The 17,678-nt window shown below is 41.2% G+C and overlaps 1 protein-coding gene across 1 annotated transcript in view; it reads right to left on the bottom strand.

Moving 5' to 3' along the window:
- Positions 1-17,678, bottom strand: part of ERAP1 (endoplasmic reticulum aminopeptidase 1) — a 1,476,217-nt gene that overhangs the window by 133,923 nt on the left and 1,324,616 nt on the right. Inside the window, exon 16 of the mRNA XM_044064113.1 lies at positions 16,725-16,886. Within this exon, the coding sequence (XP_043920048.1) occupies positions 16,725-16,886 (162 nt within the window). The remainder of the gene's footprint in view (positions 1-16,724; positions 16,887-17,678) is intronic.

Raw genomic sequence — 17,678 nt, 5'->3', positions numbered from 1 at the left:
CTATTTCATCGAACCTAAAATATTCTAAACCACATAATATCGAACATTCAGAACAGCAAATTTTTTCCCAAGGAAAAAATTTGCTTTTCTGAAACATATATACACAACACAAGCACACTTAAAAACATCAATCCACACACATACACTTAAAATCCTAACTAACCCTACACTAAACTGTACATACACTACTATCTATCCACTTACATTAACCCAAACCCTAACCCTAAGGTCCGTCACTATCGCACACTCAGCTAACCCGCGCCCTAACCCTAACTCACTTAACCCGCCCATAACCCTAACTCACCTAACGCATGCCCTAACCCTAACGTCCACACAGTCACACACTTACCTGAACCCGACCCGTAACTTTCTACCACAGCACTGAAAATAGTGAAGCCACAGAACCGGCCAACCAAATTATTTCCCTAGGAAAACATTTGGTGTTCTGCAGCTTCGCTATTTATAGTGTTTGCTGAAAACGGGTTGATATTAGAACATTCGAAGTTTTAAAACTTCGATGTTCTGATATAGACCCTAATTATATCTATGAAACATGACAGAACAAGAACATCTGGAAATATTGGAATTTTTTGGACTTTGTTAAACTTGTAGGGGACTCTAAAGTATATGCCTTATTTCATGTTAATAATGTTCAGAAAAATACTCAGGAGATGGGAAGAGAAGAAAGAAAGTTAACTGTACGTAAAACACATTTTTCCTTAATAGTGTTATTTAAATAATGCATGATTTTCTTTGCATGTTATAAAGTATTTATTTTAAGTGTAATGGGATACTAATGTAAATAGGTGCTCCTGTTATCTTCTTTTTTTTCTTTCTCCCTTCTTCTCTCTTTCTCCTTGTTCAGTTTTAAGAAATGTGGGCACTGCAGTGTAAAAAAATCTGGTTAAATGAGCATTACAAAACAATGGGTTTGCTTTTTCGCATTCTTGCACAGGGGAATGACTGGATTAAGGTCATTAGCTTAATCTAGTAACACGTTTTATGACTAAGCAAGTTAATGAAAAACAATGAATATTATAAGGCTATTTTCTAGTAAACAATTGTGTGTCTGGTTTTCATGTCTCTAGCAGACAATCTGATAAAGAGAAATGGCTTGGGGAAGTTGTTTTCTGAAAGCATGCTGACTGAGAGAGCTATAAAGATAAGACAAAACCAGACAGCACTTAATAGAACCACAGGCTGTGCCATGCATCTTATCATGGATAATCTTTTTGTTTTAGGTCAGCTCAAGTCTGTGTGTGTTTGGAACATTTGATCCTATTAGGAGGGTACAACTTCAATATTTGAAGGTGGATATAGTTTTGTGTGTTATTATTAAGTTAATAGGTTTTAGGAGATTGTGTGTGTGTGTGTGTGTGTGTGTGTGTGTGTGTGTGTTTCTGTTTGAGGGTTTTCAATAAAAGAAAAAGTTCTGTAAGATGTCACATAGGCTCAAATGGAGATAATAAGAAACAACTGTATAAAAGATGAAAGTGCCAACAGTACATGCATGTAACACAAAAGTGAGAACTAGACATTTAACAAAACAATCTGTTATACACAAAAGGTGGTAATAATAATTTCTCAAGAATATGATCCTTTCTATAATTTCTTTAAACATTAATGCTCTCACAGGCAAATGCAAAAAAGAAACAGTAGCAAACTATATTAAAATGCAGTGTGCAAACAGCTATGCTACAGGGGACACATTTGGAAAGAACTGAAGATGTGAATTTGATAAAGAAAGGTTTTCAGGATGGTTATTCAGCAGAATAACTGGGGAAAGGAAGAGAGGAGTACTTATATTGCAAGAGGAGCTCCAATAGTAATAGAAGTGATAGGCGGTACTACCAGCCATGCCAAGAGAAGTAGGGTAGTGGATATATAACATATGCCAGCATAGCTAGCTGGAATTTTGTAAGTAATTATATGTCATTTGTATATCAAACTGATTTGCACAGATGCTTGTGCTGAAAATGTATCTGTGAGGTTTGCTTGTGTTAAAATGTATCAATAGTGCAACCTGATGGAAGGAAAATAAATGTACATGTATTATTGTAACTGAATTAAATGTATATGTTTTAACAGAAGACTGGAAGAGATGAAGTTAATCTTCAGCTTTAAAATATACCTGAAATTAAATTACTTTGTGGGTTAAGCCATAAAGATGTTATTCCACAGTTTTGAATGGAGTCAGATATGCAACATCTGTGCTAGAGAATGGGTTGTAGCTCCTGTAGGAAGAGTGGAATGGTGTTATGTTTATATGACTTCCAGCAGCTGCACCACATCTGAGTAATGCTCTATCTGTGTGTATGATAACACATAAGTGCTAAAATCCTGTCAGCTTCCAGTGATGGGGGATAGTGTTGGAAACAGAGTCAGGTGACCAGATGTGCATGATGTCATTGTGTAAGCAGAAATAATATTTAGATATTAGTAAGAGATTGCTCTCAGCATTCTGCATTCTGTCTTGGGTCTGACAACAAGGACCATTCACCCACATTATCTTTCCTTGCTCTACTCAGTAAGTAGGAACAGTAATTATTTTAGTCAATCAGGAATAGATAGCGAGATTAGCTAAATACTGTTTTTCTATAACTGTGTGAAACTTTCCATCTGTGTTATGTTTACTCTAAATAGATATTTAGTATTTCTATGTTCTTTTACTTGTTATTAAATATATTTAAACTTATCATTGTGGCTGGTCCTTTTTAAAAATATTTAGGTATTTGCATATATTTATTTGGTGATAACTCTGACCACTTCTGAAAGCCTGGCTGTTTGGTCAACATTACCATTTGCATTAATATTAATTTTACTCAGTATAATTGGATACCCTTTTAAGAGCCTTAGAGTAACTGATTGGTGGCAGTGAAACTACTTTATAGTCTGGACAGAAAGTGTCATAGCTAGTAAATCTATGTCAGTCTTTCCTGGGTGTGTGTGTATGCATCTGAAAATTAAATTTCAAAGAGTGTGAGTGTCGGCTACTTGGAGCAGGGACATGAAGCACTGGTTTCATAGAATGGATACTGGAGGACTTGGGTTGGACACTCGGCTACGGACCTAACCCTACAGCTGTGCCAGTGAGGTGCCTTACTGTGGACCTAGAGAGAGACAGGTATAGAAAAATCCAGACCCCAGCTAACTGTGTGTTCCCTGTGTGCTCTTAAGCGAAATTGTGCTTAATGCAGAGAGGTCTACATCTGAAAATACTGAGTGTATCCATTTGTGCTCCAAGTGACTGTTCCTCTCCAGTGTCAGTGGTGAGGATTCATGTTCCTTGATTACTGGTCCAGAGTGGGGACATCATAGAAGAGAATAAAAAGACAACAATGGTAGATTTGTAGTACTAAAGGGCTACTAGCAAGGGAGGAGCATTATACCGGCATGTATTTATATTTCACCTAAACTGTTATAACTGATCTTAAGAAAATTATGTGAGAAATAATCAGCTTTCCACACAGAATATTACTTATAGGTGGGGACTGGAATTTGATTTGCAACAGTGAAGATGTACTGGGGGCCCAGAAAGGAAAATATAACAAAGGAGGGTAGATTTATAAAGAAATCTATGAAAATATTTGGCATGGAAGATGTGAATTCAGTAGGAGTTCAGAGTAAATTTACATATTACTCCAAAAGATACAAAAACTGGGCTAGGCTAGACAGAATTTACATTTCACAGACAAAGAAGTTATGTACCTATCATAACGTTCCATGTTAGTTGTCTTCATCTCGCCTTCTTTCTTGCTGGTTGGGATCGGAGCCGATCCTCGGCTCCGACTCGGCCATCTTCTATATCTCGAGAGGTGTTTACTGGCTCGAGGCTACCCCTTATCCCATGATGCCTAGCGATAGCTACCCAGATCTCGTTTGAAATAGCTAACCCCAGACATAGCCAGAGAATAAACCTGTACAAACAAAAAGGTTGAGTATACCTGTTATACTCTCTAAGTCAGTAGAGGAAACAAAGCAGAGAACACTTAGCCAGTGACACCAGAACTCCTCTCTGTCCAATAGGACAGGGGGACGGAGGGTGGGGCGCAAGAAAGAAGGTGAGATGAAGACAACTAACATGGAACGTTATGGTAGGTACATAACTTCTTTATGTTAAGTTGTCTATCTTGCCTTCGTTCTTGCTGGTTGGGACAGCGTCCCTAGCACCTACAATCCTGGGCACACCTACAATCCTGGGCGGCTCATTGGAACAGACTCTTCAGAATGGTGGAACCAAAGTCAGCTCTGCTCCTGGAGACCATATCTAGCTTGTAATGAGAAATAAAGGTATGAGGATTTGCCCACGTAGCAGCTGCACAAATAGAATCCATGGGCAACCTAGATTGGAAGGCTACAGAGGTGGCCAAGGCCCTAGTAGAATAACCTTTCGGTCTGATAGGTAACTCTTTGTTCCTTAATTGATAGATGAAAGTAATAGTGTGAGACAACCACCTGGATAAGGTCACCTTGGAAACTGGGAGACCTTGTTTGCCTAGAGCATAGGAAAGGAATAGTTGGTCCCACTTCCTTATTTCCTTAGTCCTATGCACGTAAAAACGCAATTGTCTATGAACGTCCAATTGGTGTAATTTGTACTCTGCCTTGTTGGTGAGGTTAGGGAAAAACACAGGAAGGTCTATAAATTGGTTTAAATTATTTTCTGAGCAGACTTTCAGAAGAAACAAAGGATTAGTCCTCAGAGCAACCCTGTCCTTATGAAAAACCAAGTATGGAGCATGAACACATAGCGCCTGAAGTTCAGAGATGCGTCTGGCTGAAGTAATAGCTACCAGAAAGAGTGTCTTCCAAGATAGAAACTTAATGGAGCAGGACGCTGCTGGTTCAAAAGGGGGCAGAGTTAAGGAAGTTAGTACCAAATTAAGGTCCCAAGCAGGAGGGGGATCTCTCACTGGAGGCCTAAAAAGAGTGGTCCCTCTCAAGCTTTACAGAGCTTATGAGATATAGCAGAAGCGGACCCGGAATGAAAAAGTTGTGCTAGGAATTCCAGAACTTCGTGGACTGGGGCTGAAAAGGGATCTACATTCCTAGCCTCTGCCCAACAAGAAAAATGTTTCCATTTACTAGCATAAGTTTTTCTGGTTGTGGACTTGTGAGAGGAGACAATAATCTCACGTACAGCCGGAGAAATGCTGGGAAGCCTGGCTAAGGTTGGAAGTGGAGCAACCAAGCTGTGAGTTGGAGAGTTTGGATGGATTGATGCAACCCGCCTGATTGATGAATCAGTAGGTCTGGAATCGAGTCCAGAGTCCAGGGCTGATCGAGCAGGTAATGGTACAGGAACGGGAACCATATCTGTCGAGGCCAGTAGGGGGCAATGAGGATCATTTTGCAACCCAACGATATTACTTTCTGTATGAGTTTTGGAATCAGGGGAAACGGAGGAAAGGCATAAAGAAGTCCCTGAGGCCAATCGTGGACTAGAGCGTCTCTGGGTGAGTGACCTGGAAGCAGGAGAAGGGAGAAGTAGTTGCTGCATTTGCTGTTAAAGGGGGTGGCAAAAAGATCGCAGCAAGGCTGTCCCCATTTGCGGAAGATAAGATCTGCAACTTCCTGATTCAGAGACCACTCGTGAGGCATGAGGATAGCTCTGCTGAGCTTGTCCGCTATGACACTGGACCTCCCAGGGATGTGCGTCGCAATCAGAAAACGTTGGGAGGAAATCGCCCACTGCCACAGTCTGAGTGCTTCTCGACACAGGGGGTAGGACCTGGTTCCGCCCTGCTTGTTGATTTACCCCACCACTGACATGTTGTCTGTTTGAATTGCAATAGTCCCAGAAGGAAGAGAGTACTGAAGGGCTTGCAACACTAGGAGCACAGCTCTCATTTCTATGATGTTTATGTGCAGATGGTACTCGTGAGGCTGCCAAGTGCCTTGGACAGTCCTGCCCTGATAATGCCCCCCCCACCCTATCAGGGAGGCGTCTGTGGTCACTGTGGCTACCGTAGGGGCTGAATGAAGGGTCTGCCCTGAGTCACTAGTGGGGAGACCATCCACCAGGAAAGGTGCCTTTTGCATGCTTCTGTAATCATGATCATGTGAGACATGGGCAGCTGTTGGAAAGACCACTGTGTAAACAGAAGCCACTGAAGGATTCTCATGGGAAAGCGGGCCAGTGGGATTAGAAGAATGGCTGCTGCCATGGAACCCAGAGTTTGAAGGACGAACCTGACTTGGATTCTTTTGCGCTGCGTTAGAATTTGTACTTGCTGATGAATTGTAGACACCCTTTCTAGTGGTAGCCTTGTGGACATGTTTCTTGTGTCCAAGTCTGCTCCTATGTAGGTGATAGACTGACAGGGCAACAAGGCAGATTTTTCAAAGTTTATTGTAATGCTTAGCTAGGAGCATATTGTGATTGTGTAGTCCCTGGCTTGTAGAAGTTGATGCCTGGTAGTAGCAGTGAGGAGCCAGTCGTCTAGATATGGAAACACCTGGAATCCTCGACGTCTCAGGTGAGCCGTGAACACCCTGGGGGCTGTGGTGAGACCAAAGGGCAGAGCTCTGAACTGGTAATGAATGGCTCCCAGTCGGAAGCAAAAAAATCTCCTGGAGCGCCTGTCCATCTTGATGTGGTAGTATGCGCCCTGAAGATCTATCAAGCACATCCAATTGTCCTGACCCAGTAAGGGTAGGATGGACTGTAGCGTGACCATCCGAAACTTTGTTCTTTGTACAGACCTGTTTAGTCTGCTGAGATCCAGAATTGGTCTCCAGTCCCCTGTCTTTTTTGGTACCAAAAAGAACCTTGAGTAAGTTCCGGATCCGTGCTGGTCTGCCGGGACTTCCTGGATGACTCTTTTTTTCTAGCAGTTTTGAAACTTCTATTACTGCTTGGTCCTTCAGATTGGGTGGAACATCTGGAAGGGATTTCCTTGATGGTAAGGGGGTTGACAGAAAGGAATTTTGTAACCTCCGGATATAATGGACCGTACCCATCTGTCTTGTGATAAATTTTGCCAGGTTTTGGGTACAGTGAAAGTCTTCCCCCGACTGCCTCCAGAGGTGAGCAGCCGGGCAACCCTTCAGGGATGCTGAAAGGGCTTATCAGAGAAAGATTCTCTGTTGCCCAGGTTCTGTGGACCCCCTCTGCCATGAAAGCGGCATCTGTTGTTATTGTTTCCTCCTCTGCCCCTGGAAGAAAAATCGCTACGTGTGTCAGGCAAGGCTCCCTGGGATTTTTGGAACCACATTTTGCACTCTTCTGACCTTTGGGGTACGGTCTAGAAGGAGTGGAAAAACGGGCTCCCATGGCAGAGAGAGTCTTGCCATCTTGCTCACACCTAGTCAAAGTGTCTTTCACCTGTGGTCCAAAGAGAAAGGAACCATCAAAGGGGGTGTTGGTGAATGACGCTCGAAAGGGTTCTGCAAAATTACATAGCCACATCCATGCATGCCTCCTAAGGGCCACACCCGTACCTGTGGCTCTACTCACACCATTGGCTGCATAAGAAATGAGCCTCATGGAGGAGTTAACTACAGAATTAAACATCGCCAGCTGGGAAACTACTTTAGCTTGAGCCCCCTCAGCTGATGGATCTTGAAGGGTATGTCCGAGCTCTTTAAGGAGATCCCTCTGAAGCCGGGTAAAATGACATAAGTAGTTCAGTGACCTCATAGAAAAGGTCGCTGAAGCGAACATTCGCTTCCCGTATCTGTCCATCGTTCTAGACACCTTATTAAGAGGATGGACAGACGAAGAGGTCTCCGCTAACTCTTTTTTGGTGGCTGCTGCTACCACCATGGCATCAAGAGGAACACCTCTGGTAAGGAAATGCTTATCCTGGGGTGCTGTGATGAATTTGCCAGGTCTCCTCGGAGTTGGCTCCACTGTATCCGGAGCTGACCAAGCCTTTCGAGCCACCACTGCCATAAGTGGATCGAAAGGTGGAGAAACCCAGGAGGTGGAAGGGTTGGGAACCGAACGCATCCAGAAATACAGACTCATCCTCGGTAGGGGCTAGGGGATTCCAATTCCCCCTCTGCTTAAGCATTTCTAGGATGTCAGAGAAGGAAACATCTTCAGAGGGGGATCTCGGGGACCCTTCTGAATCATCTAAGTCTGTTTCAGAAGTGACAGACTCAGGGGAGTCAATGTGCTTCCTCTTGCACTTCTTCTTACGAGGGGGCTCCTTTGAATGATCAGGGGAGGCCTCGGAAGATGATGAAACACCCAATGGGGTGCCCTGAAGCGCTGGTTCCCTACGCTTTGGGACTGGAGGAGAAGCAGAGGCTGGCACAGGCACTACAGGGGACGGAGCCGGTGGGGCCGATACTGGAGCTGACTCAGTGGCCAGCAAACTCCTTATGACATTGAAGGTGTCCCTGCCATGATGCAGAGAAAGCTCTGGTTCCGAGGAAATCAGAATCTTTCTCCGCACCAAGGAAGACGGTTCCAAGGCCAATGTAGGAGCCGAGCTCACCTGCGCCAAAGCTTTGAGAGAGAGAACAGGGTTGGACAAGGGTCCGATGCCACTCGCCCCCTCGGAGCCGACGAGGGAACCCAGGTGCCCAGATCCCTCGACGGACGGCACCACCGAGGGGATTGGAGCCGACGTCGGAACCGAAGGAGATAGAGTTATCGGAGCCGACGGTTCCACTACTCAAACCCCAACGAGCTCCAAATTCATTGGCGTCGGAGGAGGAACATCGAGAGAAGTGGACGGAGCCGACACCTGTTGAGGAGGGCTGGACGACATCTTGGCAAGTGCCTGGGACTTTAGCAACCTACTGACCACTCTCTCCACATCGTGATCGGACAGCCTAGAGGATCGAGAGGAGTGAGAGGATCAGTGACTGCGCTTGCTCTGAAGCAACGGAGACCGAGGAGCCGAATGTACCGATTCCAGTGAAGGGGACCTCAGCCTCTTGTGGCTCCGTGAAGGCTCCGAAGTTTCTGATGGAGCCGATGGGGAGATAGTTTTATCGGTGCCAGCCGGAACTGAAGTAGAAGGTAGAGTCTTAACCGAGGATGGCTCTGAACCTGGAGCCAACGGCTTGGTAGATTTAGGGGATTTCACAGGCTGAGAGCGCTTGGCCGGTGAATCCTGGGGTTTTAAAAGACCCCTAAGAATAAGCTTATTCTCATGCTCCTGCAGGACTCTTGGACTAAAGGCATGGCAGATAGAACAAGATTCCTGCAGGTGCACAGCGCGTAAACAATAGACGCAAGAAGTGTGCCCATCTGTCAGAGACATTTTCTGACAGCATGAGTCACACTTCTTGAATCCAGACACTTTGGATTCCTTTGACATCCTGAAAGAAGGAAACAACAAATTCAACAACAGCTACCAAAGCAAAATACAGTCTACACAAAAAACAGACTGTACTAGAAGACTATAGCTAAAGGTTTTTTTTTGTTTTTTTTTTAAATAGGAAAGCCTCTAACTTAAACGGCTAGCCTATGAAAGAAAGGTAGAAGGAAAGCCTATAACCTAAATGGCTAACCTGACAAGAAGAGGATGGGGGGAGGGGGGGAGAACTCTCTAAGTTAAACGAGTTCTACAAGGAAAAAAAGGGATACTACAACTAAACACTAGCTATCACAAAAAACAAGACTAATCATTAACAATAAAACATTGAAAATATAGAATTCTAGAGTAAGAAAGTTATACAAAAAACTTTATAAGAGCCTGAGCCAGAAAAACGACACCTCGCAGCTGAAGCGGCAAACAAGATCTGGGTAGCTATCACTAGGCATCATGGCATAAGGGGTAGCCTTGAGCCAGTAAACAGCTCTCGAGCTATACAAGATGGCCGAGGATCGGCTCCGATCCCAACCAGCAAGAATGAAGGCGAGATAGACAACTTAACATCATGTGTTTTTAAAAGAAGGTCTTGATATGTACCCAGTAACTATTTCAGATCGTGTGCCAATAATAACTAAAATAAAAACACAGGGTAATGAAATAAAAATGAGACACTGGTGCGTTCCTGCCTATATGTTCAAAAGAGAGGAATTTAAGGAATGGGTAGTGGAAATTATTCAGGAGCTATTAGAGAAGAAATAAATTTCTTCTGAAAATATAGCTAGGGAGTGGGATAAAATTAAAGTGAAGTTTACACATAGGGTGGAAATAAAAGAAAGGGAGATATGGTTAAGAAGTAGAAATAATTCTTTACAGGAACTTACAAATGTTAAATTACTGCAAAATAGGGGGAGTCTCACAGAACAAGAGGAGGAGTAACTGCAGAATGCTAAACAGAAAACAAGGGATTAACTTGATAATATACATGAGTTTAGAAAGCTTGCTTAGGGAGTCTATAACAAGGAAGATAAGAACAGATCCTGTGGAAGTATTAGAAATACTTCGAAAATTCTCTGAAAGTCTAAAGCACAGATATATGGAAATCAAGAAAAGGTGCAAATGGAAATGTTGATGGAAGAATTAAATATGCCAAGGTTAGAGGTAGAGAAGGCTGAATTACTAACAGTTAGGACAGGAGGGGATGAGATAAAAATGGTGATGTATAAACAATCTACAGGAAAGTCCCCAGGAGTAGATGGTATTCCTGTGGAAGGTTGGAAGCTAGGAGGGAAAAAGTTGATAAAGATCTGTAAGGTTTTAACAGTATTTTAAGAGGAGAAGAAGTGCCAACATACTGGAAGAAAGCAGTGGCAGCTCTAATACCTAAAGAGAGTAAAGATCCATCACAGCCAGTTTCAAACAGGACCATTTCAATACTAAACCATGATTATAAAGTGTTCAGGTCTATAATGGCTAAAAGAATGGCCAAAGTGATGCCATAATTGAGATATGGATCAATGTGGTTTTGTGGAGAGGAGGCAAACATTTGAAAACATTAACAGAACACTGATGATCCAGAGGGAAGCAGAATTTAAGAAAATATCACTGTTGTGGGTGGGTCTTGATGCAGAGAAAGCATTTGACAGAGTAAGCTGGGACTTTATGAACAGAGCAAGGGAAGCATTTGCATTACCTGATAAAAATTATAAGGTTGATTAGGAGGATATATGAGGGATCGGAGATGAAAATGAAAGTGGGTGGTGTCCTCTCTGATAAGCTCTGCTTGAACAGAGGAATCAGGCAGGGGTGTTCTTTCTCCCCTTTTTTATTTGCATTATACTTAGAACCACTGGGAAGAAAATAAGGGATTCAGAAAGTCAAGGATATAACTGGTATAGTAGTCAAGAAAAGCTGGCTCTGTTTGCAGATGACATTATTTTACACCTGACAAAACCAGAAAGTGATAGTACAGTGCTGTGGAACATACTGAGACAGTTTCAAATCTTTTTGGGATACAAAATTAAAACAAAGGCAATAGCATAAAATGATGTACCCACATATGAATTGGTTCAGCAAAATCCATACTTATGGGGATATGATCAAATAAAGTACTATGAAGTATGTATTAAAAATGAGTCTGATGTGGCAGCTAAGGATATGTGGGAAGAGACTAAACAAAGGATAATACAAAAACTGAGGAAAATGGAAGCTCAGTTATATGGATAGAGATAGTAACATATAAGCAGTTAAATGTTTTTAGTCCCTTTAGTCTTACACACAGGTCAGGCATTCTTTTATCAAACAGAGGAGAAGTTGTGGATAGCAATTAATAAAGAGCTGAAGGATTTTATCTGGGAGGGGAAGATGGGAAGAGTCAACTGGGATAAGCTTATTCTTCCAATAGAACAGGGCTGTTTGGGGTTACCCGTTTTGAAGGAATATTTCAGAGCAACACAGTTAAGGCTTCTACACATAGCACAAGTAGAAAACTATAATTCAAAGTGGAAAGAGATGATAATGATGAAATGGGGGAAGCTCAAGAAACAAGGAGAGACTGGAATTTTGGATGCAGACCTTTAAGTAGAATAACTATAATCATACAGAATATTATATTCTTAATGTAGGAAAAAGTATTCTAAGAACTACGTCAAGATGGGAATGGAGAAAGGAGATTTTGCCAATAGGGATGACTGCAATTAGAGATGCAGACAATAGGCAACAGGAGGCTGGAATTTACTGGAGAAAACTTGCAAAGGAACCAAGGTATTGGGAGCAAATAACTAGAAAAAGGAAAAGTAATAGAATAGGAATATGCCAAGAACTTATTTGGACTGCAGTTTAGAGACTGCCTTCCCAATCAAGGATTGATATCAGAGTATAGGCAAAGAGAAAGAAATATGGAGATCCTGAATGAAAGACCAGCACCGGTAGGGGCTTTAGTTGAATCCAGAACAGAAGTTACTGTGAAGAAAGGAATAATTAGTAGAGCATATAAAATATTGCATGACAGCTATAAAAATAAATCAGAGGAGGTTAGAAAGGATTGTAAAGAGAGATGTGATAAGCAATTCACAAAGAAACAACTGCCCCCCAAATATGCAACAAAATCTAAAAGATTTAGGATCTTTGCTTGGAAGTGTTTACACATGTATTTTTATACCCCAAGTAGACTCAAAAGAATTTTTCCTCAGGTAGACAGCAAATGTTGGAGAGGGTGATGGAGAAGAAAGAGGTAACAGGGAACATATTTTATGGGAGTGTAATGAGTTGGCAGACTTTAAAGATTCCCTGCAGATTGCTGTGTCAGAGATACTGGGTGAGCAAATTGGTGTAACTAAGGACATTTTTTTTGAGCTATGATACAGAATCGGAATTGTCTAGGCATGGTACGACCTTGCTGAGTATAATGATAATGGCTACAAAAAAAAACAATTACTAGAAAATGGAAATCAAAGTCTAAACAAACTTTACTAGAAGTAGTGGAGATAGTAACACAGATAAAACAACTGGAACTGAGATCTTCAGAAAAGGCTGGTAGCAAATTACATAAGAAAAATAGGACATGCATAGGAGGAATGATGTTTAAAAGAAGGCAAGATTTGAATGAGCTATGTAATGGATGACTGGCAATGACTGGACATCTTATAAATGATATATAATGTTTGCAGATACAGTTGTGTTGGCATGGTTTGTAATGTATAATATTTACAATGTTTGCAACTGAGATTTTGTCTGTATGGTTTATTCTGATATATATACATGTAAGCTTGCCTATGTCACACGTGATAATTTAATAAAGATGTTTCTTGTTTTAAAAGAATAGAATCTGGCATTTGCCATCCTTTGGGAGACTCTGTAACCTAAACCAGGCTTACCTACACAATACAAATTCTGTGCAGTTCAACAGACAGCATGTGCGGCCCTATAGGAGCACAATCATATGTGAAGGAAAAGAAACCAAGTTTGACAGGGAATTTTTTGAGTCCGAAGCAGGCCAGTTAAAAATGATTTGCTCTATGCGTAAAGAGAAAGGACAGCTCCAAACCAGCCCTATTTGAACCCCACCTAAAACTGTTCAATTTAAGCATAGCCACTGGATATGTTCCCAAGATATGGCAAATGGCTATCATTATGCCCATCCATAAAGACAGGCTTCAACTCAGATCATAGAAACTATAAATCTATTGGCCTAACAAGACTAATTTGTGAAAGCATGGAAAATGTTAGACCTCATTTCATAACTTTGATAAAAAAAAATTGGCATTGTTTTACAACAGTACCCCCCAATGCACAGTAGCAAGGTCCGCCCAAACCCTGCCAAGACCCAACACATGGTCTTATAATGGTTTTATTTATGGTAAAAAAATTACTTTTTTGACCTCACTTTTTGCAGGGCCCCCTGTACCCCCTGCTACATAAATATACCAAGTCCGAGATCTCACTACTTTAAGCAAAAGGGTAAACTATGATGAGAAAATGAATATTATTGATATCACAAACAAATCTGCATGGTATGTCAATTATGCATCATTTGTGTAGTACATCACAGCAACTAGGCATATCAGTCACTCTGGCCATGCTCATTCCTGAGCGAAATGACTGGGGGGGGGGATACTGTTATAAAACATCGCTAAAAAATCTTATTACTCTGGACAAGCAACAGCATGATTTTGTCAAAGGGAGATTACGTGTACTTAATTTGGTGAACTTTTTTGTGGAAGTTAGTGAAGCTGTAAACAACAGCCATGCATTTCACAAGTATAACAGAATCTGTCCAATGATTTTTGACACTATACCCTGTGCTAGAACTGCAAATAAGCTTAGAGGCATAAATGCAAAACCTCATGATGTAATATGTGTAGCAAACTGGCTGACGGCTATAGCACTTGTAGTTAAAGTAGGAAGTGCCACCTCACATACAAAAAGGTGGCTAGTAGCATTCCACAGACCTCAGTAATGGGACTCCTCCTGTTCAGCATCACATTATCAGATCTCCAAAACAATAACCTAGCTATAAAGCTATATACATTTCTGATGGCTGCAGGCTGGTTGTTGTCATTTGCTCAATATTTGATACAATGATAATGCTGCAAGGGCTAAACCATACAAGTCAAAGGGTATTAGAAAGGGCTAAAATTAAATGCAAAGAAGTACTGCATTGTCACCTTTGTTAAACACAATCTCAGTAGCTACTTACAGTATAGACAGCATTATACTTTAGAAAGATACAGTTATCAGAGATCTTCACATCTTCGTGGGCAATTCCCTGTTGTTTAATACCATGTAACAGCAACAATCAGGAAATCTTTCTAATTAGAAAAAATAATAACTAAAGGAATCTCATTATAGTCAAAAGAACTTACAATTCCTCTATACTCTTCATTTATCAGAACAATTACAGAACATGATGCCTTTTTTGTATGTATGCATCTATCCAAACACATCAAACAGCAGGAAATACCCCAGAGTTTCCTAACTGAAAATATCACTAATTAAAGAAACTCAGGTAACCAAGACAGGTTTGAAACTCCATCCCTATACTGTCTCTTATGGACTCCTGCATGGTGATTTATGTCTAGTATTCCATACTTTTAAGGACTCAAATATCTTTAATTTCCATAAAACAAATGACTCCAGAAACACTTGAACAAAATACTTGAATCTCCATAAACAGATAAATAAGATATACTAGAGGTAATGCTGTTTTATGAGCATCAACGGCCTGGACCTGAAAATTATAAGAGGCATAGTTATTTGGTGTGACAACAGCACAAGATTTCAGACTAAACTTGGAGTAGAACTAGTAAGGCCCATTTCAGACATAGGCTTGGAAATGGAGTTCCATCTGCCCACTTGTTAATCTGGCCCTGGCTAGAGAAACAGATTACTCACTGCTTCCTCTATCTCTGGATTAATTTCCCAGTACACACAAAACAGAGTGATGCCCTTGCTTCTTTCAAGGCAAATAATCTTAGCAATTGTTTGGCGCCAGTAAATTAATCACAACACTGACTTGTTTTGCCCTTCAGGAGGCAGAATATGCCCTACAATGGTGGGCATTGGCAAGGTAATTATGTGCCATGGACTGACTCTAAATTGTAAACTCAATGAATCTATGAAAAATGTCTGTAAGTGTTACACATACAATATTCTATCAGAAATGTAATACTGCTTTTGTTCATATCACTGTCTTACCATTATATGCTCAGCAAGTGTAATGTCAATCCCAAATGATAACAGGAGATCAGAGACATATCAATGTATGTCAAGAAACCTTGTATTGCTTTCTAAATAATTTTACTTGCCTAAGCCTCTTTTGACCACCACATTGTCACTGTGGTCAGAAAGTCCTTCTATGTGGCACATCTCATTACTAAGGGTTTTGCATCCAGGAAGAAAGAGGTCATTGTCTCCCTCTACTCTTCCCTCAATAGGCCAATCATCGAGTACAATGCCCCATTTGGCATGTACCTCACTAGACACCTGCAACAACTGGAGAGGTTGCAAAAGTAACTCACAAAGATGATCCTGCACCTTAAACACTTGCCCTATATGGACAGACTCAAAAAAAACTCCAACTATTGTCTGTCTCATATTGCCTACTTAGAGGTGATCTCTGCTTGACTTACAAAGCCATGTCTGACCTAGCTCTGTTAGAAATGCTACATCTAAAGAAATCCCAATCCCTCCGCACCACACACTCCAGAGACCTCAGCCTCATTACCACAATCAACAGAACGTGTTGGAGGGACAGGTCCATAACCCTGAGACTGCCCATGCTATGGAATAGACTTCCCATACATGTCAAACAGAGCACCTCACTGGCCCTCCTCAAGAGAAATCTTGATGAGTGGATGGGAAATAGAAAATTCACCCCAGGGATCCCTCCAGTGGCTTTACTTGACAGAGGCACTTGGAACTAAGGTCGGGTGGCACGATGCCAGGGTAATCCTATGGGCTAGGCTTATAAAGGGTCCAGGGCCATTAGCCTAGTACACACCTAAGAAACTATGAACCTAAGGCTTTCTTAACTTTGCATTATATGCTGACAGTAGCAGCAGTAAAACTCAGCAGCAGGATATAAAAAAATGACAGTGCTTATGGACTGTCATCTGTTGGCCACTGTCTTTAGATGCCATATCCAAAGGTCTTTCAAATATATGCACTCATTCCTTGATCTGCTGGACAAAAAATCTGTTGACATGCCAGAAATACTTACCCATACATTAGGAAACCTGAATGAGTTGTACTTACTTCCGACAACTACTCCACTGTGTTAGCATAAATTCAATAATTAAGACAACAGTGTGTGTTTATTAAATCACTATTTAGCTCCACTGACCAGTTTTGCTGCTTCTCTCCAAATTGGTTTTCTGTAAGTTAATCACTAGTATAAGGTAAAATAAAGCCTCATAAATGTGAATGCTTGTGTTAGACTGCAGATGTACTCACCACTGGAGTTTTTCAGGATTTCTGCTGAATGTCAAAGCTACCTCAATTTGACTCTTCTCAGCACTGAACAGGGAAGTCTGGTACTTCTGAAAAAGAAAGTCCCAGCCTTCAGATGTCTGTGCTCCCACTGCATAGACAGCTAAGGCAATATCACCAGGCAATCTGCAAAACATAAAAAAATGAAACAAACAAAATAAAAACAGGCAAAGAAAAGGTAATCATTTTTAGAATAAAATATTATACCATCAATTGCTACTGTGAAGAAAAGTTAACTATTTTAAGTAAAAATGTATTCTATTTGAACAAAGAGATACATTGCACACCGTGGACCTTTTTCCAGTCACAACCTAGGGAACGTAATAATAAAATAGTAATTTAACAATTAAAAGGAATAATCAAGAGTCAGCACAAACAGTATTACTTAGCAATTTACTGAATAAATCAAAGGCATTATCGCTTTTCTATGTGATGACTTCATTATTTGACTAATCTGTTAACTGGTTAAGTGAAATGATGCTTCTCAGACCCTTTTCAGCCATGACATAAATCACAAGGACAAGGATAAATGCAATGCAATCCATCAACTGGCAATTTTTTAGATGGTGGGAAGAAAGGAGAAAACTCAAACAGACATGGGGAGACCATGCAAGACCCTTTATAAACTATAATGTTGCTATACCCAAAATTATTACTGCTTTTCTGAAAATATCCTAATCAGTGACCTGAGAAAGGTTATGTGCCAAAATTTCTCAATATAATGCCAACCTCAGAGAGTATTTCATGTTAACTGGAGAGCAGCTGCAGTACTCATTTGAAAAGGGTCAGGCAGCCATGCAAATCAACAGGCCAGAACAAGTTGACACGACAGTGTTGATGGCAGCAACAAAATGGTGACACCACCCCACTTATCTTTAATCACTGGGAAGAGAAGGTAGCTACAAGGCATTGATTTAG

Source organism: Protopterus annectens, chromosome 2.part2 (genome assembly GCF_019279795.1).
Source record: "Protopterus annectens isolate FY-2018-M chromosome 2.part2, PAN1.0, whole genome shotgun sequence".
Lineage (NCBI taxonomy): Eukaryota > Metazoa > Chordata > Ceratodontiformes > Protopteridae > Protopterus > Protopterus annectens.
This window is presented reverse-complemented; position numbering and strand designations above follow the sequence as displayed.